The sequence below is a fragment of the Streptopelia decaocto genome (genome assembly GCF_964273445.1).
Source record: "Streptopelia decaocto genome assembly, chromosome: 25".
NCBI classification, from domain to species: Eukaryota; Metazoa; Chordata; class Aves; order Columbiformes; family Columbidae; genus Streptopelia; species Streptopelia decaocto.
The window spans coordinates 214,708-236,130 of NC_138680.1; the positions used below are offsets into that span (position 1 = coordinate 214,708).

General features: G+C 53.4%; 2 protein-coding genes across 2 annotated transcripts; one reads left to right on the forward strand and one right to left on the reverse strand.

The window, feature by feature from the left end:
• Window positions 1–1,961: 1,961 nt before the first annotated feature.
• DMAC2 (distal membrane arm assembly component 2) lies at window positions 1,962–3,991 on the reverse strand. The gene is made up of 6 exons (XM_082072519.1): window positions 3,948–3,991; window positions 3,428–3,591; window positions 3,121–3,201; window positions 2,907–3,040; window positions 2,659–2,821; window positions 1,962–2,576 (listed from the first exon to the last, which is right to left on the reverse strand). Exons 1-6 carry the CDS (start codon window positions 3,963–3,965, stop codon window positions 2,387–2,389), a joined length of 750 nt encoding a protein of 249 aa, XP_081928645.1. The 5' UTR covers window positions 3,966–3,991; the 3' UTR covers window positions 1,962–2,386.
• Window positions 3,992–7,471: 3,480 nt separating this feature from the next.
• LOC309450096 (ciliary microtubule associated protein 1A-like) lies at window positions 7,472–9,491 on the forward strand (the record flags this gene model as incomplete). The annotated part of the gene is made up of 6 exons (XM_082072759.1): window positions 7,472–7,577; window positions 7,663–7,863; window positions 8,174–8,275; window positions 8,457–8,578; window positions 8,777–8,914; window positions 9,405–9,491. 6 exons carry the CDS (start codon window positions 7,472–7,474, stop codon window positions 9,489–9,491), a joined length of 756 nt encoding a protein of 251 aa, XP_081928885.1.
• Window positions 9,492–21,423: the final 11,932 nt, after the last annotated feature.

The following is a 21,423-nucleotide window of genomic DNA, read 5'->3' on the forward strand; positions in this document are numbered from 1 at the left end:
AACACAGGAGGTTCCACTTAAATATGAGAAGAAACTTGTTCGGGGTGAGGGTGTCAGAGCCTGGCCCAGGCTGCCCAGGGGGTTGTGGAGTCTCCTTCTGTGCAGACATTCCAACCCGCCTGGACACCTTCCTGTGTAACCTCATCTGGGTGTTCCTGCTCCATGGGGGGATTGCACTGGATGAGCTTTCCAGGTCCCTTCCAATCCCAAACACACTGTGATACTGTGATACTGTGAACTGCTCTGAGAAGTGCCCCGGCTCCGTGACACCCGTGACCTCAAAAGAAGTGCCTCCAGTGCCTCCGGCTTACAACCAGCATGGAGACAGCTGCACCACCCAGACCAGGGTAGACGTTGCCACTTATCTTCTACAAGAGCATCCTGGTGGGTGGCGTGGAACAGCAAAATGCTGTGATCATGGGTGATGTTTTCACCCCAGGTGACTTAAATGGTGCTTTTATTTTTGGGAACACGTATTCATTCATCAAACCTCCTTGAAAGAGAAATTGACAAATGTTATCAATCAAAACGCGTGGAGCAGGTATGGAATGAGAGGTTTGAAAACAGGTCTCTGAAAGCTTCCGGTCTTGAAATTAAAGCTTCGATTTGATCAACAAGTTCCAAAGTGAAGCATTTTGTGCAAGTGCCGGCTTTGCTGCTCCTGCTTTCTGCCAGCACTGGTTTGTCTCCAGCTCAGCACCGGGGTGTGTGAGCTGTGACACACAGTGCCACGGCCCTGCAGAAGCTTCCCCAGGAGCTGGTTTCGGGAACCAGGAGCTGGTTTCAGGAACCAGGAGCTGGTTTTGGGAACCAGGAGCTGGTTTCGGGAACCAGGAGCTGGTTTCGGGAACCACGAGCTACACGTGAGGAAGCTGCCGAACCCTTGGACAATGCAGCTTCTCTCTGCAGCAAACATCACCAGAACAGCAGCCCCGAGCGGTCAGTTTTAACTCTCTTTGGGGAAGGATTAACCCCTTTGGTGGGGGGAATTAACCTCCTCGAGGAGGGATTAAACTGCCTGTGCAGGGATTAAATCCTTGTGAGGAGAGCAGTGAACCCACCTGAGGTGCATAAATCCCCTTGGAAGGGGGAAATAGCCCCCTCAGGGGAGGAATTAACCCACCTTGGAGGGGGATTAAACCCATAGAGGGAGGAATTCACCATCTGGAGAGGGGAATTAACCCCCTTGAGGGGGATCAGACAGCCCTTCCCTGACACCCACTGGACTATTCTGGGGGCTGGGTGCCCCAAATCAGCCACTTGCAAGCTTGGAACACCAAGGGGGGTGTGGGAAACTGCAGCGGGTCTGTGGAATCCTTGACAGAAAATATGGACTTGGGCGGTTTTGACGAATCTTTAGTAACAGGGGGGGTCGGAGTAGTACTTAATCTTGCTTTTTTCTCCGAATCTGGCCCAGGAGAGCCAGGAAGACCATCCCCTCGGCCGCCTCTGCCTGTTGCTGTTTTAGCTCTTTCAGAGTATCTAATAACAAGCGCCACGTCGTTAACAGTTCAGTTGCTTCCTTGGACCCTTGGGTAGCACTGTCAAACAGTTTATCTCCCAAGTCCATCCATTGTGACACACTAAATGCTGTCACAGGATTAACCTCTAAACCTTGTGCTTTGCCCCATAGTAACATTTTTCTTAAAGTCAGTTCCGGGAGGCTAACACCCCGCTTCTTCAGAAGCAGCTTCCATGTGGATAATATAGTACCCTCTTCTTTAGATAAGTTTCCCCCCCTGTTCCCGGTAGCTCACCTGCTCCTTAGCGAGGTGTCTTTCAACGATCCGGATCTTCGGCAGCTCTCCTCGGCTGCTCTATCAGCTGTACCGGGCTCCGTCCCCACAGCTCTTCTTGGGCTGTTCACAGCTTCACGCTGTCACCTTGTCATGCGAGATCCTCTCCAGGCAGGACCACGTCGGGGTCACCAGATGTCGCGGTTGAGACGGACAAACGACATGGACCAAGTTCTTTCAAGATGAAAGTAATAGGTGCCATTTATTGCTACAAGTGCATTTTTATACAATTCTACCAGTTCATGTGTCTTCTCACTATTGGTTCCAAGTTACAGCACTAACATCTCATTGGCTAATTTTTCTATCATCCATGTTATTCTTCTATCCCCTTCTCTCTCACGGGTACATCTCTCCTCTCTCCGGATACTCCTTTACTCCCATCCTTCTCAAGGGTAAATCTTAATATCTCAAGGCTGATCTCTACTCCCATATTTTCTGTCAAGGATTCCACAGACCCGCTGCAGTTTCCCACAGGGGGGTGTGGGAGGGGGTGCAGCACCACTCGAAATGGGGCAAAAACCTGAGGAATCCATAGATCACTGCTAAAAAAACCCAAATCCACGTGGGGAGAGGAGGCAGCATGCAGCCATTTAATGCTCCGGGGGGGCTCCCTCTCCACCCCATAACTTCGTTGGCCTCGTTGGTGCTGTCCCCGTCCCTGGGCTGTCCCCGCGGCCCAAGCCCAGGACCTGGCAGCCCGGCAGCACCTCCTCCAGCAGGATGTGCACCAGCCCGGGGCTGGGGACGCGCAGCCCCGTCAGGTCCAGCCGCCGCAGCGCCCTGGGGGGAGAAGGGAGATTGGGGGGGGTGACACCTGGGGGGACATCCCCACCGTCCCCTGTGTCCCACCCCGTGTGCTCACCGGAGGTGGTGGAGGGTGGCCAGGCCCCGCTCGGTCACACCGGGACACCAAGCCACCGACAGCTCCTGCAAAGTGTCCCTGAAGACGTGGAGCCGCCCCAGCGCCCAGTCGTCGAGGTGGGGGCACCCGCTCAGGTCCAGGTGCTGCAGGTGGGTCAGCGGCACTGGGCGGGGGGAAAAAGGGGGTCAGAGGGGTCCCCAAGGGGTTTGGGGGGCAAGGGGGGGTCTCTAGGGGGTCTTGGGGCTCACCCAGGTTGTCCAAGCCATCGTAGGTGATGGGGGAGCCACTGAGGTCCAGGGCCACCACAGGGACCTTGTGGAAGCTCAGCAGCTCTGGGTGGTCACGGAGCCCCCCCCGCATCCAGTGCTGCTGCCCATCAAATCTGTGGGAAGGGTGCATCAGGGCGAGCCCCCCAAATGCAGGGGGGCAGGGGGACACCCCCAAAGTGGGGCAGGGGCTCACCTGACCCCCCCGCCACAGGACAGGGTGAAGACAGCGGCTGCCACATCGTCCCCATGTGTGTCCCTGAGCGAATTGCAGTACCTGGGGAGGGAGGGAGGGAGGGTGGGGGCTGAACCAGCCCCCCTTCTTGCAACCCAAAAGAGGGGTCCCCTCCTTGTGCGCTGCAAAATGCCCCCCTCCCCCCCCCACATGTGTGGGGCCGGCTCCAGCCCCTCCCCTCGCTCCCCACAAATCATGGGGGCCTGACCCAGCCCCTCCGCTCCGCCCCACAATGGGGGGGCCCAACCACCCCCCCCGCCCCACGCACGCGTTCCTGCTCCGCAGCCGGTAGCGCCGCAGCCGCTCCCCCCACTCCGCCGCCACCTCCGCCTCGTAGAACCAGCGGCCCAGGCGCTGCAGGAGCCCCCCCGCCGCCCCACGGCTCTGCCCGGGGGGGGGGAGCGGGGCCGGGCCCCCCCGGCACCTCAGCACCTGCGGGGGGACGGGGGAGCCTCAGCTCCTGCCTCAGCTCCTCCCGTCCCTGCGCCCCCGAACAGGCTCCGGGGCTGCCGGTCGGGGGCACGTATCGCGATTTAATTAATGCGGGGGGGGGGGGCAAAAGCTGCTCCCAAAGGGGGGACACGGGCCCCACTCGTGCCCCCACCCCCGCTGCGGGGGTTCGTGGGGGGCGAGCGGGGGGGCCGCCCCGGTTTGTGCCGGTTCAGGAGGGCTGCCCGGGCCTGGCCCAGTTTTAGGGTCCTGCGGGGGGGCACAGACCCCCCCAAAACTGCCCCCCGTCACTGGGGGACCCAGGACGGGTCTCCAAGGCGACACGGGGCACCACCTACCGCTCTCAGCGCCGCCATGCTGGACGCGTCACGTGACAGCACCCGGCGCGTCCCGCCCCCCGGTTCCCGCGCCCCGTTCCCGCCCCCGGTTCCCGCCCCGCGTTCCCGCGCCCCGTTCCCGCGCCCCGTTCCCGCCCCCGGTTCCCGCGCCCCGTTCCCGCCCCCGGTTCCCGCCCCGCGTTCCCGCCCCCCGGTTCCCGCCCCCCGTTCCCGCGCCCCGTTCCCGCCCCCGGTTCCCGCCCCGGTTCCCGCCCGCCCCGCAGTCCCCGCTCCTCCGGGCTCAGCAAACGCCTCTTTCGTGCGGGGCTGCCGCGGCAATCCGCTTCACGTTTCTCTGCGGGATTTGTGTCGCTCTCCAGCGGCGCCAAAAGCCACTGAAAGCGCATGGGGACTGTTCTCAGAGCCCACGCTCAAACCTTTTTCCGCACAAATCCATACAAGCGCTGCTGCTTCTAAAGGACTAAGAATATAACCAACGTGTGGTGTCGCAGTCTGCATCAAAAATGCCCCTTTGGACTTGCGGACTCGGTGAAACTGAGACCAGATTTAACCAGATACTGCACCTACAGGACTGCATAGAAGGGATGTTTATGTGTTAAAATCCCTCTTTTTTTAACTAATGTGTTGGATTCCAGTTGAAAAGTACTTCTGTAATCTTTGATCAGCAGCAGAAATTGCAGCATTAGTGGCAGTGCCACAATGCGGGGGTGGGGGGGCCATACCCCCCTCGCTCCTCTGTATCCTCCTCCTGGCTCTGCAAGCCCAGCTCCGTGCAGACAATGGGAACTGGTGGGGGGGCAGGCGGGGGCTGGCACCCACCCAGAGATTTCCAGTAAGACATCCCTGAGCATCCGTGTGTTTGTCCATCAGGCTCAAAGTCAAAGCCCCCGTGTCCAGATTTCAGATCACAGATATATTCCAAATATCTCAACGCGACCATTGCGCTTGCAGGCTCTTGTCCTGCTCAGGGACTCCAACCATTCCATCATCTGCACGGCTTTTGAGACCAGGGAATAGCCCTGGGGGATGAAAATTTGGGTGTGAGTCGCCATTGTGAGCTGGCAGCTCAGAAGGCCCCTGGTATCCTGGGCTCAGCTTGGGCTGTGAGGTCACAGAGCCGCTCTGTGTCACACCTGGTGTGTAGTGCTGTGCACGGACACCGCTCCGGCAGTGCTGGCAGCGGCAGCAGCGGCGGCAGCAGCATCTGCAGCGGCAGCAGCATTTGCAGCGGCAGCAGCGGAAGCGCCAGCATTTGCAGCAGCGGCGGCAGTGGCCAAAGCAGCAGCAGCATTTGCAGCAGCAGCGGTCACAGCAGCAGCATCATTTACAGCAGCAGCGGCAGTGGCCAAAGCAGCAGCAGCATTTGCAGCAGCAGCGGTCACAGCAGCAGCGTCATTTACAGCAGCAGCGGCAGTGGTCACAGCAGCAGCAGCATCTGCAGCGGCAGCGGCATTTGCAGCGGCAGCAGCGGAAAGGCCAGCATTTGCAGCAGCGGCGGCTGTGGCCAAAGCAGCAGCAGCATCGGCAGTAGCAGCATTTGCTGCAGCAGCTGCAGCGGCCACAGAAGCAGCAGCAGCATTAGTGGCAGAGCCAGTGGCTGTGACACAAGTTCTTGGGATTCCCTTACACTCCATCAGCTCTCCTTCTACTCAGCTGAGGCTGAATATGGCAGAAAAGGCAAGAACCAAAGCTGAGGAGGGATTTTCACTTTGTTGATAGTCATTGAACACTATCCCAACAGAACCCTTCAGCTCTCGTCATGCCCTGCTCTGCCTTGCTATTGGCATTTCTCTGTTTAACTTCCTTTCCGTAGAGACTGGAAACATAATTTTAGCACTGGAATGTCTGTTATAATGTCAAATGTACATAAGTGAAAGAAAAGAAAATGTCAGCTACTTAACGAACTAAGGAAACTTCTCGCAGCAACAAATATACACCTGTGATGCTGATGGGATTGCTTTTTAAAACCCGCAAAAATATTATGTGAAATGCAGTCAGTAAAGCTGCGTCTCTCACTCGGTGCAGCTCTGCTCCCTCCTGCTGGCCACATGTGCACGTTCTTGTGCCTTAAACCAGGGAAACCCAACTGCAGGAGATCCCAATATTCATTTAACCAAACAGCGCTTCATCAGAGCTCTTTGCGGGTTCCCTGCTCAAAGTGACGCATGTTTTGGGGTAATCACTGTTACTGAACAGACTGCAAAGGAAAATACTGAGTTTGCATCTTGGGAGTCACAGGGCACTGAGAACCCAGACACCTGTGCTGAGAGCTGGATTTGGTCATTAGAGCAAGATTATTCCTGCGGTAATCTGAGGGTGCGAGGGAAACAGTGATTTGGGGAGGATACGATACTTTTTATAGCTGTCACATTTTTTGCAACACAGTGTTTGTGGGTCCCTGACACGGACAATCAGAGATGTGGCGGCTGAGGTTCTGGAGTGGAAATGCTTTTCTTCTGCTATTGAAGCCCAAATCCCCCTCCAACAGTCTGAGAGTAACGAATCTGGAAATATTAGTTTGCCTCAGCAGGCAAAGCCTCTGGTGCCCAGTGGTGCTGTGTGACCGCTGTGTCACTTGTCACCTCTGTCACTGAGTGTAAAGACAGTGTAAAACCAGGTGCTTTGGAAAGCTCCCCCAGTCTCTGCTGATGTTCAAAATCTGTCTCATGTGCACCCTGAACATACACATGGAGACAGGACAAGCAGATCTCAGGAAGGCCTGGCCCTGCAGGCCGGACGTCCCCAGTCCCGCATCCCCAGCTGATGCCATCGCACAGCCCCCCGATGTCACAGAGCATTTCCAGGACGATCCCAGGTGTCCCCAGGGTCCCCTGGCCGCTGCCACCACAACCTCTCTTGCCACATCTCTGGCTGCCCTCACTGACAACCTCTCTTGCCACATCTCTGGCTGCCCTCACTGACAACCTCTCTTGCCACATCTCTGGCTGCCCTCACTGACAACCTCTCTTGCCACATCTCTGGCTGCTCTCACTGCTCGCCACGCTCTGTGCCGCAGAGACGAGGCAGACGCAGACGTTGTCGTCCTCATCCCTTTCGATGCCGCGGCTGAGACAGGTGGAGTCCGGAGACTCCTGCTTCCCTGCCACGGTTCAGCATTGGCCATGAGCTCCCCTGTGACCAGTGGGATTTGCATCCCCAGGCTTTGAACAAATCCAGTGGGGGGGAATCCACAACTGCTCTGGGCAAGGGGTCTCGACACCCTCATCGTACAATCTGTTATCAAGAGTTCTGGTGTTCTCTGGTGAGACAGGACTTGCACAGTACAGGACCAAGATGTCACCAATGGGTGACTGAGATCGTTTAAAGAGCCACTGTCAAAGATATGAGCAAAAGTGGTTTTAATATGATGTTGGAAAAATGCAACTGAACAAAGTTCCACGGCAAGGTTCACTAGTAACCTACAGCACAGTCATTTGAACAGTGATTCAAAACTACTAAGGCACAAAGCAAAGTATCAAGGCACAATTCTGCTTTTTCCTCAGGCTTTCAAAGCATCTCCCAGCATGGACGGAGCTTTCGTGGGGACTTGGAGACCTCATCGCCCACGGGGCCTCATCTCGGCCCAGTTCACCCCCCCTGGACCCAAATACTCAGTCCAGGGGACAACGGGTAAGACAAGGAGCAGAGCGGTGTGTGGCACGGTGAGCACACCCGGCACAAACCAGCTACAAACCCGCTTCCCTTTTCTTCCTAGGGTACATCAACCACAACCCCACCAAAGTCAGAGCCCCCGCGTACACCTGCAGAGGGGCAAAAGCTCCTGCGGAAGGCGGCTGCTCCCCAGGCCCTCGCTATTACGTGGAGCCCTCCATGACCAGGACTGGGAAGTACGTGGCTCCAGCCTACGCCATCACTGGACTGCCCAGGATCAAGACGGAGATCACACCTGGACCCAGTGAGTAACATTGCTCCAGCTGTTTGTTCAGACAAGGCAAATATGTTTTCACCTTTCACCTTTTGTACCACTACCATAGTGGTACAAAACATAGATGTGTACAAAAGATAGATGGGTACAAAAGATAGATGAATACAAAACATAGATGGGTGCAGAAGGCTCAGCTCACCCTTTCAATGAGCTGTCGATGTTTCCCGGCAGCTGGCTCTTCTGCAGCTGTTAGGGAGAGCAGCTCTTGGTGAAATTGCCTCCTTAGACTGAGAAAAATACCAGAACTTCACCGCTTTTGTGCTGTTGTCCTCTGCCCTAGGCGATTACAGCCCGGAAAAGTCCAACCGACACGTCTTTAAGAGCACACCTGAGCCATCCATGGGCTTCCGGAACAGGGGAGTCAAAACCGACTTCACTCCAGGTACGTGAGCACAGGAGATGGAAACCCCTGCAGCTGGGGAGGCCTCTATGACAATGTGCTGCTCAGCTTTTCACCCAGAGTCAGCTGGGAAAGGGGGCAGACATCCCTCCTGCTGCCCTGAGCAGGCTGCAGGGCGCCTGTCTCTGCCCAGAGGTTTCTTCTCTTCCCGTTGCTCTTGCAGGTCCCGGCACCTACACCTTGCCCAGGGTGCTGGGCCCCAACACGGCGCACACGGCTGCCAGCCCGTGCTACTCCATGACGAGCAGGAGCCAGCGGGATCGCTACGATGCCGATCTGGCCAAGGTGAGAGTCACATCCAGGGGCCGCAAAAACACACAAAGAGAAAAATCACTGCCCACGCCTCCACCAAGTTGCACTAGAAGGGCTGTGTGGTTCCCAAATCCTTTGCCCAGCTCGCTGAACTGGTGCATCCTGTGCCGGGCGCAGGTAAGAACAAACACCGGCCATTTTCACCCAGCAGCTGCCCTGACTCTCTTACAGACCCCAGGCCCTGCAGCGCTCCCGAAGATCGAGCTGGACGTTTTCAAAACCAGAGCTCCCGGGTACACCATGGGAACCCGCTCCCAGCTCCGAGACAAGACGGTCAAACCGGGGCCAGCGGACTACGGCACGGGAAGGGTAAGGCAGCCGCCTTCTGCTCCTGCGCGGCTTTGCCAAAGCATCTCCCCTTCCGCTGGGGCTGCCTGGAGCTGCACAGTGTCCTGCTGCAGTGACAAGCTGCAGGACAGCCCTCCTGTCCCTTCCCTTGTCCCCAGCCCAGCAGAGGGAAGGCAAGGAACACTGCTTTCCCCTTACGCTGTCTCAGCCAGGAAATGTTACAGGCTCATACACTGCGAGCTCTTCAGGAGGCCACTCCTCAGAAGGGACAAGCAGACACAGGTCCCCGCCTTCCTAATGCTGGGAAGATGATTTTGGAGGGGAGGGGAATCCAGCAAAGTCTGGCTGGAGCTCGACGTCCTCTGGACTCAGACCCAGCTCAGCTCAGCTCAGCTCAGCTTTCCACACCAGCTGTGATGAGCTTTTCAGTCTGTTTGCTGCAGGGCAACAGGCACCCAGACCAGCCATGAGAAGTGCCCATGGTCACCTTTTCCTCCTTTACCTCTTCCAGGTGGAGCTGATCAAGCCCCAGGCGCCTGCAGCCACGTTTGGACTGCGCCATTCCGTGTACACCACTCCCCTGATCCTCCACCTTTGAGATGTGTTGAATAAAACAACGTGTTGCTCAGAGAGGTTTTTTCTTTACCTTGAGACAAGGGGAGGGGTCTTCTGTGGGTGAGGAAGAGCTGCTTGCTCTGTTCAACCCTACAAGCAGCTAAAACCCTGCAAGATTCAGACTGGAGAGCATTGAAATCCTAAGAGGAAGTGACAGACAGGTCTAACTGCACATTTTCTCCTGATTGCCCTAAACACAACCAAATGAGGATCCCGATTGCTCACTTCACCCTGGACTTGTCTTGTTCCTCCTCTGAAACCTGCTGCACACCTGGCTGAGGACAGATACAATCCACACAGTGCGACTGGAGCTGAACGCTGCACCCCAAAAGCAGCCGGGTCCTTCCCTGCACGCTCTCAGCAGAGAGCAGAGCATCCTGGGGACAGCTCGGGAAAAATAATCACTAATTCCTATTTGAAAAGGCAAAAAATAGTGATACAGCAAGGATTTCTCCTGGGTGATACGGGATATTTTTTATAGGTTTGCAGTGATGTGTCCTGGAGGCTCAATTACATAGTTATGACTTTGGACAGTAACACTTTGATTTTGGTCACTAATCCTATGTCACTGAAGGACGTTCTTTGACCAGAGACACGGTTCAGGTGTCAGACCAGCCTGTCCAAAGCACTCCTGCTCTGAACCAGCTCGTACGAGGCTCTACGTTTGCAATCATTAGAGCTTTATCCTGGGATACGTGATGGGAGACGCAGACAAGTGTCTGCAGGGGAAATTGGCGATTTGCACATTGAAGCCGTTATTTCAGCCCCAGCAAACGTCAAGGGCCAGCAAACTCTGTGCAAACTGTGCACAGGCACAACCTGGAAACAGAGGCAGGACCTGGAAACACAAACACGACCTGGAAACACGGGCACAACCTGGAAACACGGGCACAACCTGGAAACATGGGCACAACCTGGAAACACGGGCACAACCTGGAAACACGAGCACAACCTGGAAACACGGGCACAACCTGGAAACACGGGCACAACCTGGGAGCACAGGCAGCAGGAGCCCGAGACAGCTCCAGTTCATCTCCTCCAGTGTTCGGGTGCAAGCTCAAGACATTTGAGAACGTAGAGACACCTCACCTGAGGCCCACACGCTTTGGCTTCCCATGTTTCAAACTCCTGAGCTTAATAGGAAATGTTTAAATATTTTTATATCTATGTTTAAGAGCTGGAGGTATTCTGATGGTCAGGAAAAAGAAGAATTACAAATTGGAAAAAGATTCCTGCAAGTTGCCTTTGCAGAGAAAGCATAAAGGCAAGTTAAGCCTGGATGAACTACCCAATGTCCCTGAGAACCTCATGTCCATCTGTCCAGCCCTCCAGGGATGGTGACTCCAGCACTGCCCTGGGCAGCCTGTTCAATGCCCCACAGCCCTTTGGGGAAGAAATTGTTCCCACATCCAACCTCAACCTCCCCTGGCGCAACTTGAGGCCGTTTCCTCTGCTCCTGGCGCTTGTTCCTGGGGAAAAGTGACAAATTCATCAGACATTACCAGCTGACTTCTCTACCAGCTTGCACAAAACTTTCTGTTCTGAGAAGCAGGGATGAAGTGGATCCATACCATGACACTGATCTATACCACACTATGCTGCCCTGCTTGCTAAGGCCTTTGGGTCACTGGATCTGGTATTCTCTGACTTAAGTCCTGACCTACTGTCGAGGGTTTAGATTGTGGGGTGACAATAAAACCCTGGCAGATGTATTGTTAACCTCCTCTCCCCCCCACTTCCCCCTTTTGCCCCTCCCTCTCCCCCCTTCCCACTCAGCACAGGCGATCGGGAGGGACAGAAGGACAGAGAGAAGAGAGTTGGAAGAATTAACAGTGTTTTACTAATGCTACTAATAAGAATAGAGAAAATAATACAAAATATACAAAACCAATCTTGAAAGTCTCAGCAACTGCAGAGCCGGCACCCAAAGTCCTGGACTGGACTCTGCAGCAACCGGAGCTGGATTCAGTCTGTCACTGGCCTCGGTTCTCAGGGACGACTCGCAAGGTCCTCTCCTAATGTCACCATAAGGAAAAAAGGGAAAAGGACGAGATCCTCGTTATCTCCCACTTTTATATGAAGTATTCACGTGAATGGAATGTTATACACAGTTGGTCAGTTTCTTGGTCACTTGTTTCTCGTCGCCCCTCTCGCCAGATGTCCATCCATGCTTATCAATAAGTTTGCATTCCATTGCTGTGTCACCAAAACATGTGTCTGGTTCTCCAGGAAAATGCAGCTAATATGAAGCTTGAGCTGACAGGCAAAATTCACTGAAAGAGAAACTTGTTTTTAAAAAACCAGGACACCTACCAACACCAGAAAAGACAATTTTAGGGATGCCAGAGCAATGAAGACATTTGTGTACAATGGGACATTCCACTCTATGGTTTGAATATCAACTAAATCCATAAGATTTACTCCATTTGAAATATGGCATCTATATATCTATATGATACTGAAATGACGCGTGAAGAAAGGAAAACTCATGACTTCTGTAAAGCCCATGTAATAAAACTGCCCAGATTTCAGATCACAGATATATACCAAATATCTCAACTCGACCATTGCGCTCACAGGCTCCTGTCCTGCTCAGGGACTCCAACCATTCCATCATCTGCACAGCGAGCTAGAGGAATCCAGGAGCATCCTGGAGCGCATGGAGGAGAATTTCTGATATTAGGGAATAGGCCAGGGGATGAAAATTTGGGCGCGAGTCGCCATTGTGAGCTGGCAGCTCAGAAGGCCCCTGGTATCCTGGGCTCAGCTTGGGCTGTGAGGTCACAGAGCCGCTCTGTGTCACACCTGGTGTGTAGTGCTGTGCACGGACACCGCTCCGGCAGTGCTGGCAGCGGCAGCAGCGGCGGCAGCAGCATCTGCAGCGGCAGCAGCATTTGCAGCGGCAGCAGCGGAAGCGCCAGCATTTACAGCAGCGGCGGCAGTGGCCAAAGCAGCAGCAGCATTTGCAGCAGCAGCGGTCACAGCAGCAGTGTCATTTACAGTAGCAGCAGCAGTGGTCACAGCAGCAGCAGTTATTTGCAGCAGCTGCAGTGGCCACAGCAGCAGCAGTATTTGTGGCAGAGCTCGTGGCAGTGCCACGATGCAGGGGTGGGGGGTCACCTCACTCTTTATCCTCCTCCTCCTGGCTCTGCAAGCCCAGGAGGCCGGGGCAGCGCCGTATGGAGATTGGAGACCTGGTAGGCGGGCAGGCGGGGGTGGGCACCCGGCCCAGAGATTTCCAGTAAGAAATCCCCGAGGATCCGTGTGTTTGTCCATCCAGCCCTTGAGGGGTCTTACATGCGGCCTGGAAACAGCATCTTGAGAGCTGCCAGGGGCCAGCAAGCAGGTCACCATGGACCCTCTGCAGCTTTGGGAACCTCCACCCATGTCTGGGTCCCACATCATTACCTGACCCCCCCACAGTCACCGCTGGTACCTGAGAAAGAAGCGGATTGACAAGATCTAACGGAATGTGCTTGATTCCAGATGTGCCTGTAGCCGATGGCCTTGCGACTCCTCAGCCGGCTCTTGTCCGGGAGCATCACGGCAATCCCTCAGGTCTGTTACTTGAACCAGTGAGCATTTAGGGTTTAATATTCTGAAGACGTCCACTGAAATATTTCCTGGGAGCTTCTCTGCTGTGTCTGTCTGCAGACACGGCTGGACGCAAGGGATTTCTAGGGTACACCTGGCTCCCAGGGCTGACACTTGGGGCATCTAACGATTACGTTGTGGCTTTTAAGCTCTTTGGGGAGCTGCCAGCTCAGAGCTGTTCAGTGACGATGGTGGCATCACAGTGTGTGATGGAAACTTCTCGGGGGTGTTCAGGTGCAGGTGTGAACACCGGGAGGGCTTTTCCAGCATCGCAGCTCACTCGGCATCGCGAGGGTGAGTGCTCAGCCTTGGCTGACTTCACGGGCTAAGCACTTGTGTTCAGTATTTTATTGCTCAGGAATTTAACTTTCTACTTTCCGTTAAGGTCCTCAGAGAACAAGGCCTAAGGTATTAAGACGAAAATCTTCCCAGCGTAAATCAGTCCTCAACCAAGTCCTGGAGGAACTGGACAAAGTAGAGCACGGTGGGTAGTTATCGCTCTAGAGCAGAAGACTTGGGAAGTGGAGGTTTAGATACAAGTGCTCCTCAGAAGGGCGCTTTCCCCAACTGAACTGACACCCTCAAATGCTCTGGCTTTGTTTCTGAGTGTTCTCAATGTATTTTGAGAAATATCGCCTCCTGAAGATATTGGTTCTTGAAGAGGTTACTTCTCATTAAACTGACTCCATTTCTTTCTAAAGACCTGAGCCATGACACTGGGGAGACCGTGGCGATTCAGAAAAGAGGCGATCAGGTAGTGCCGATCTACGATGAAGGGACTTGGACAATGGAATCACGAGGCATGCCAGGTAATTGCTGTCCTTTGCTCATCGTCTGTCATGAACCAAAACCCCTGTGTCTGCAGGCTCCTCAGCAGCCAAACTCTTGCCTTGAGTGCCCCCCCAGGCACAAGGGAGGGGATCCCTCCTGTGCACTGAGGTCCAAAGGGATGCACTGAGAGATCGAGCACGGTTTAGGGGGAACCTGCCCCGAACTCCTGCATCCTCTGCTGAGGCTTTACCTCTCTCTGATTCTTGGCAGAGCTGCCCAACCCTGGGGAAGCCCGCCAGGCTGGAATCAACGGCCTCCTTGACAAGATTCCAGGTACAGAGCAGCCTTGCAGGGCCAGAAGTGGGAGACAAGGCCTGAAGGCTGGGGGCGTGCAAGCAGTGCCCGTGCTGGAGCAAAGGCAAAGGGGGTGCGGGGTTCAGGTGAATCCCCATGGGCCGGACTCTGTCCTCCTGGGGTGTGGGTCCCCGGGGAGGGAGAGCTGGGGGTGGCATTCCCTGACACAGGGACGGTTTCTGTCTGTCTCACTCCAAGGGACAGTTGGTCAAACAGCTGTCAGACCTCGCGTGAGATCACCCGTAGTGTGCAGGAAACACTAAGGTACAGAATTGTTCATCCAGGTTGGAGCGTCAAGAGTAAGAACAATACTGCAGATACCGCGACCTACAAGAACCGCTGCTTAGCAGCCGTCGTGGGGGTCTTGGGCACCATCCTGTTTGGGATAGTGCTGTTTTGTGCATGCTGGCTGTGCAAGAGGAGAATACAAAAGTGAGTTGTTGAGCAGGGGGTGTTGCCAAACTCCTGTATCAGATGGCGGCCATTAGCCTTGAAACATTTAGAGCCAGGGTGCTCTGAAGTGCCCGCTTAGTTACTGGCCAAACTCCACTGAGGTTCCTGCTGAGGATGGTTGAACTGGCTGCTCAGCTCCTGGGCGCTCTTTAACAAAACCTGCTCTTGCTATTCCAAGTGTTAGTTTAAAGTGGCTCTGCCTCAACAAGAGCTGCCCCAGCAACAGATGCAGGCAGAGCAAGGTCAGGAAGAAAAACAAGGGACGACATTGCCATGGAAAGGGAGAAGCACAATAGTGACGTGTTCCTGCCAGCAGAAATCACCCTGTTGGGTGCTGCTGTAAACCCCAGATGTTCACCTCGGCCAGGGTGTCCCTGCAGCTCCGACCGCAGCTCCCCGTGCAGCCGGGTGCCTGCACACCACAGGGCGCCCAGCGCTGCCCCGCAGCCTCGCACCCCCCGGCACCGCGGCCACGGCCGGGACTCAGCAGCCTCTTCTCTCCGCAGGCGCCGCGAAGCCAAGGCCATGGGAGATGGGAACGTGTAACAGCAATAAACACAGTTGAGCAGCACAATTGCCTGGGAACTCACCAGTTCTGCGCGAACTTCATGTCGGGGCAGGCAGGGAGGTGGATGCCGCGGTGCCAGCGGGCAGGGAGCTGGGGGGGGACCTTCCGTCTGGCTGGGGGGACACAGCTTCCCTGGTGGGACCGGCCTGCGGAGCTGGGCCAGGAGGGAGAGCTGCAGACACAGGAAACATTGGGGCTTTTCACAAAATGACTTCAACCTCATGTCCATCAATTCCCACTTTTACCATCTCATAACACATCGTGATGCTTAATACATCTCCCAGCTTTTGTATTCCAGCAAAAGCTTAAATAAACCATCTGTCCTACAGTAACAATTAAAGCTTTACAGAAGACAGGAAACTACCGCTGAACCTCGTGCTGCTCAACCACGTGCTGCCATTTCTTTCTATGAGCTGCCATTTCTTTCTGTCAGTAATTGCAACATATGGAGCAAGAGACCCGAGAAATTGCCTTTCTTAGATTACCGACCAATAGATACATATGAGTGTGAAAAACTGAAACTAAACTCATGAAGGAATCCCAAATTATCTTTATATCACGGGCCATGCTAATTCCTGCAGGCCTGGAGGGAGCAACTTCAAAGCCTTATTCAGCTTTATTCATTAACTGAAATATTTTCATTGAAATAAAGTTTCACCAAAATAAAGTATTTTCATGTCAGTCTGCTGATTTTCTTAATTTTTCAACACTATTATGTTTCACTGAAACAAAGATGCCTTGTTACCTTTACTCCACGTCTATAATTTCACAGAGACTCGTCATGTTAATTTGATGCTATTTACTACTATATGTTATTATTTGGTTTTGACATACATCAAATGCCGTGTGTCAGAGTGCTGTGATATTGGTCCCACGGGAAAGTGGAGCTTTTTGTATCTGCATAGTTGGTGCTTAAATACAATACATTTCAGAATAAGGAGCAAAATGAATTTCTGAGCATTGAATGGTCTGTCAGAGGGAAATCCCATATTCCAGTACTAACCAACGAAGCAAAGTGTCTGCTGCTTACAGACCACAGGAATTTAATTGTCATATCACATTCTGGCAGGTTTCTTGCACTGACGGGGCTCTCATGACATTTCACAGTGATAATAATGATTCAGATTTCAATGGATTCAAATTTAGACTGCTGGGGAAGAGAAGGGGACTCAAAAAGAGATTGCTGAGCAGAGACATGACAGCAAAGACTCTGGTGAACCTGAAGAGACGGCAATACTGCACTCTCAAACCCTCCATGTCTGCACATAGATATACAGATATTCTTAACGGCGCAGAAATGTGGAGCTGCTCACCTTGCAAGAAAAGATCCTGCTCACCAAGCAGGAGGCCCAAGCTTTACCACTAAACACAACTCCCATGATCTGCAAACATCACTTCAGTAACTCGGGCTGCCTGGAAAAACTGCTCTTCACCCTTCCTCGTTTAACTGAAACTGTCCTTTCAATTCCAAAGGCCACCCATTAGCATTACAAAGTCACAGGACTTTCTCCTCAGTTCTGCTGCGCTGCTTTGCTCACATTCAGGATGCTGAGACAGCCTGATCTCTGAGGGAATTTTGTTTTGTTTTAAGCAGAAGAAGAGATATTCTCATTCGAGACACCAACAAGACATCTAACAAGAGTCTTTTGCGAACAAAAATCCTTAAACTACTGTAAGCGGCTGAAGCGGACCGCGGTAAGTGCGGCGCTGCCCTGCGGTCCCTGCGCGCAGCAGCCCCGGCCCCGCCGCCTCAGCCGCCTCTTCCCGCCCTTTGTCCCGCCCGTTGTTCTCCCTCAGGGCCCGGCGGCCCCTCAGCGCCTCCCGCCGCCGCTGCCCCTGCCCTGCGCCCGCTCGCGGGACTGCGAACGGGGCCTTTAGACAGCAAAGAGACTATTTTCTAAAATAATGTGCCTTTGACAAGTGATTCTGGAACCTTTTCGGTGATTCTCTGCCACAGTTCGCACACAAAACAAACTGACCAACGGGACACAAAAGCCCAACATTCATGACCCTCCCTAACTGAACAAGCACGGCTTTCAAGAAGAATTGACATCACAGAAAATAAGTTGAAGCAAGGTGAAAACAATTCTTCTTCCCACCTAAAGTAACAGACACTCACAGGACTGAATTGCCTATTTATTGTAAAACAATTTCTGGGGGCAATGTTTTATCGGGCACCTGTACTTTGGTGCACTCTATGGCTACGTGGGACCTTAGAGCACAGTTTGGAAGGTACAAGGGCTTTTACTGGATAAAATCCCACCGATGTCAATCCCCAGCACCCCGGCTGCCTACGTCTTCACCCCGGAGTTCATCGAGCTGTTCCTTCCTCTTGCTTTTCTTTGTTAGAGGATGAGATTTCCCAAGCGGCAGGGCTGTTGTTCTGAACAGTAACGTTCTTGGGAATTGGCCACGGGGCCGGTTTTCCCTGAGCAGGTTTAGGGTGGCAGGTCGCTCTCTTCAGCCTCCCGGCACCTGGACTCCTCAGGAACATCTGCCGCAGGAGCTGAATTCAGCGCTTGCCAAGGGCCCCAGAGTCACGCAGGGATGAAAAGCCCACAGTAAATACACTGCTGAGGAAACACCAAACACCGAGTCACCATCCACCATTTCTGTATTTAACTCCCTTTCTAGCAGAGACTGGAAAGAAACATTTTAGCACTAGTATGTGTGTTTTAATGTCAGACAAAGATCAGTGAAAGGGAAGGAAACATCAGCTACTTAAAAAAACAACGAAACTTCTCACAGCAACAAATACACACCTGAAATGCTGATGGGAATTCTTTTCAAAACACAGCTGAACAGCACAATTGTCTGGGAACTCACCAGTTCTGCGCCGAACTGCAGTGGTTCTTGTAGGTCGCAGGATCTGTAGTATTGTTCTTATTCTTGGTGCTCCACACCTGGGCCCAGTGAGTAACATTGCTCCAGCTGTTTGTTCAGACAAGGCAAATACGTTTTCACATTTCCCTGCCATAGCGGCACACAAGAGAGATGGGAACAAAACATAGATGGGTACAAAAGAGAGATGGGTACAAAAGATAGATGGGTACAAAAGGATGAATAGATGAATCCAGCAAAGTCTGGCTGGAGCTCGACGTCCTCTGGACTCAGCCCCAGCTCAGCTCAGCTCAGCTCAGCTTTTCACACCTGCTGTGATGAGCTTTTCAGTCTGTTAACTGCTGAAATCTAGACTTTTCTTTTACTGTCTGCAAAAACAAACTTCATTAATGTCTTTTACCTGCTGCTAAACTGGTTTTCTCTTTTGTTCATATACGTCCCCCAAAATGAGAAGGAAATCCAATGAATCACAGCCTCAGGACATCGCGAGTGCTCTGCTAACACTTGAGGTTTCCAACGAGCGTGCTGCACGAATAGGTGCAGCGAGCTGGAGGCTGCAAGGCACACGAACAGGGTGTGCGAGGAGGAGCGGCCAGTGCACGTCGGCACCCTTGTTCTGGCAGACGGCGTCGCTGAGGACAAGCCTGCTGGGTCAGGACGCTGAACTGCGCTGCACCCACAGCCAGCCCTGACCAAACAGAGACACAGAGAGAAGAGATGCAGAGCGACTGTCCAGAAATGGCACTGGGCTCGGGGGAACGAGCAGGGCAACAGGCACCCAGACAAGTGATGACAAGTGCCCATGGTCACCTTTTCCTCCTTTACCTCTTCCAGGTGGAGCTGATCAAGCCCCAGGCGCCTGCAGCCACGTTTGGACTGCGCCATTCCGTGTACACCACTCCCGTGATCCTCCACCTTTGAGATGTGTTGAATAAAACAACGTGTTGCTCAGAGAGGTTTTCTCTTCACCTTGAGACATGGGGAGGGGTCTTCTGTGGGTGAGGAAGAGCTGCTTGCTCTGTTCAACCCTACAAGCAGCAAAAACCCTGCAAGATTCAGACTGGAGGGCACAGAAATCATAAGAGGAAATGACGCAGACAGTTCTAGCTGCATATTTTCTCCTGATTGCCCTAAACACAACCAAATGAGGGCCCTGATTCCTCACTTTGCCCTGGACTTGTCTTCTTCCTCCTCTGAAACCTGCTGCACAGGTAATCATTAATTCCTATTTGAAAAGGCAAAAAGCAGTGATACAGCAAGGATTTCTCCTGGGTGATACGGGATATTTTTTATAGGTTTGCCATGATGTGTTTGGAGGCTCAATTACATAGTTATGACTTTGGACAGTAACACTTTGATTTTGGTCACTAATCCTGTCACTGAAGGACGTTCTTTGACCAGAGACACGGTTCAGGTGTCAGACCGGGCCTGGAAAAATTTGGGTGTGAGTCGCCATTGTGAGCTGGCAGCTCAGAAGGCCCCTGGTATCCTGGGCTCAGCTTGGGCTGTGAGGTCACAGAGCCGCTCTGTGTCACACCTGGTGTGTAGTGCTGTGCACGGACACCGCTCCGGCAGTGCTGGCAGCGGCAGCAGCGGCGGCAGCAGCATCTGCAGCGGCAGCAGCTTTTGCAGCGGCAGCAGCGGAAGCGCCAGCATTTACAGCAGCGGCGGCTGTGGCCAAAGCAGCAGCAGCATTTGCAGCAGCAGCGGTCACAGCAGCAGCATCATTTACAGCAGCAGCGGCAGTGGTCACAGCAGCAGCAGTTATTTGCAGCAGCAGCGGCATTTGCAGCGGCAGCAGCGGAAAGGCCAGCATTTGCAGCAGCGGCGGCAGTGGCCAAAGCAGCAGCAGCATCGGCAGTAGCAGCATTTGCTGCAGCAGCTGCAGCGGCCACAGAAGCAGCAGCAGCATTAGTGGCAGAGCCAGTGGCTGTGACACAAGTTCTTGGGATTCCCTTACACTCCATCAGCTCTCCTTCTACTCAGCTGAGGCTGAATATGGCAGAAAAGGCAAGAACCAAAGCTGAGGAGGGATTTTCACTTTGTTGATAGTCATTGAACACTATCCCAACAGAACCCTTCAGCTCTCGTCATGCCCTGCTCTGCCTTGCTATTGGCATTTCTCTGTTTAACTTCCTTTCCAGCAGAGACTGGAAACATAATTTTAGCACTGGAATGTCTGTTATAATGTAAAATGTACATAAGTGAAAGAAAAGAAAATGTCAGCTACTTAACGAACTAAGGAAACTTCTCGCAGCAACAAATATACACCTGCGATGCTGATGGGATTGCTTTTTAAAACCCGCAAAAATATTATGTGAAATGCAGTCAGTAAAGCTGCGTCTCTCACTCGGTGCAGCTCTGCTCCCTCCTGCTGGCCACATGTGCACGTTCTTGTGCCTTAAACCAGGGAAACCCAACTGCGGGAGATCCCAATATTCATTTAACCAAACAGCGCTTCATCAGAGCTCTTTGCGGGTTCCCTGCTCAAAGTGACGCATGTTTTGGGGTAATCACTGTTACTGAACAGACCGCAAAGGAAAATACTGAGTTTGCATCTTGGGAGTCACAGGGCACTGAGAACCCAGACACCTGTGCTGAGAGTTGGATTTGGTCATTAGAGCAAGATTATTCCTGTGGTAATCTGAGGGTGCGAGGGAAACAGTGATTTGGGGAGGATATGATACTTTTTATAGCTGTCACATTTTTGGCAACACAGTGTTTGTGGGTCCCTGACACGGACAATCAGAGATGTGGCGGCTGAGGTTCTGGAGTGGAAATGCTTTTCTTCTGCTCTTGAAGCCCAAATCCCCCTCCAACAGTCTTAGAGTAACGAATCTGGAAATATTAGTTTGCCTCAGCAGGCAAAGCCTCTGGTGCCCAGTGGTGCTGTGTGACCGCTGTGTCACTTGTCACCTCTGTCACTGAGTGTAAAGACAGTGTAAAACCAGGTGCTTTGGAAAGCTCCCCCAGTCTCTGCTGATGTTCAAAATCTGTCTCACGTGCACCCTGAAAATACACATGGAGACAGGACAAGCAGATCTCAGGAAGGCCTGGCCCTGCAGGCCGGACGTCCCCAGTCCCGCATCCCCAGCTGATGCCATCGCACAGCCCCCCGATGTCACAGAGCATTTCCAGGACGATCCCAGGTGTCCCCAGGGTCCCCTGGCCGCTGCCACCACAACCTCTCTTGCCACATCTCTGGCTGCCCTCACTGACAACCTCTCTTGCCACATCTCTGGCTGCTCTCACTGCTCGCCACGCTCTGTGCCGCAGAGACGAGGCAGACGCAGACGTTGTCGTCCTCATGCCTTTCGATGCCGCGGCTGAGACA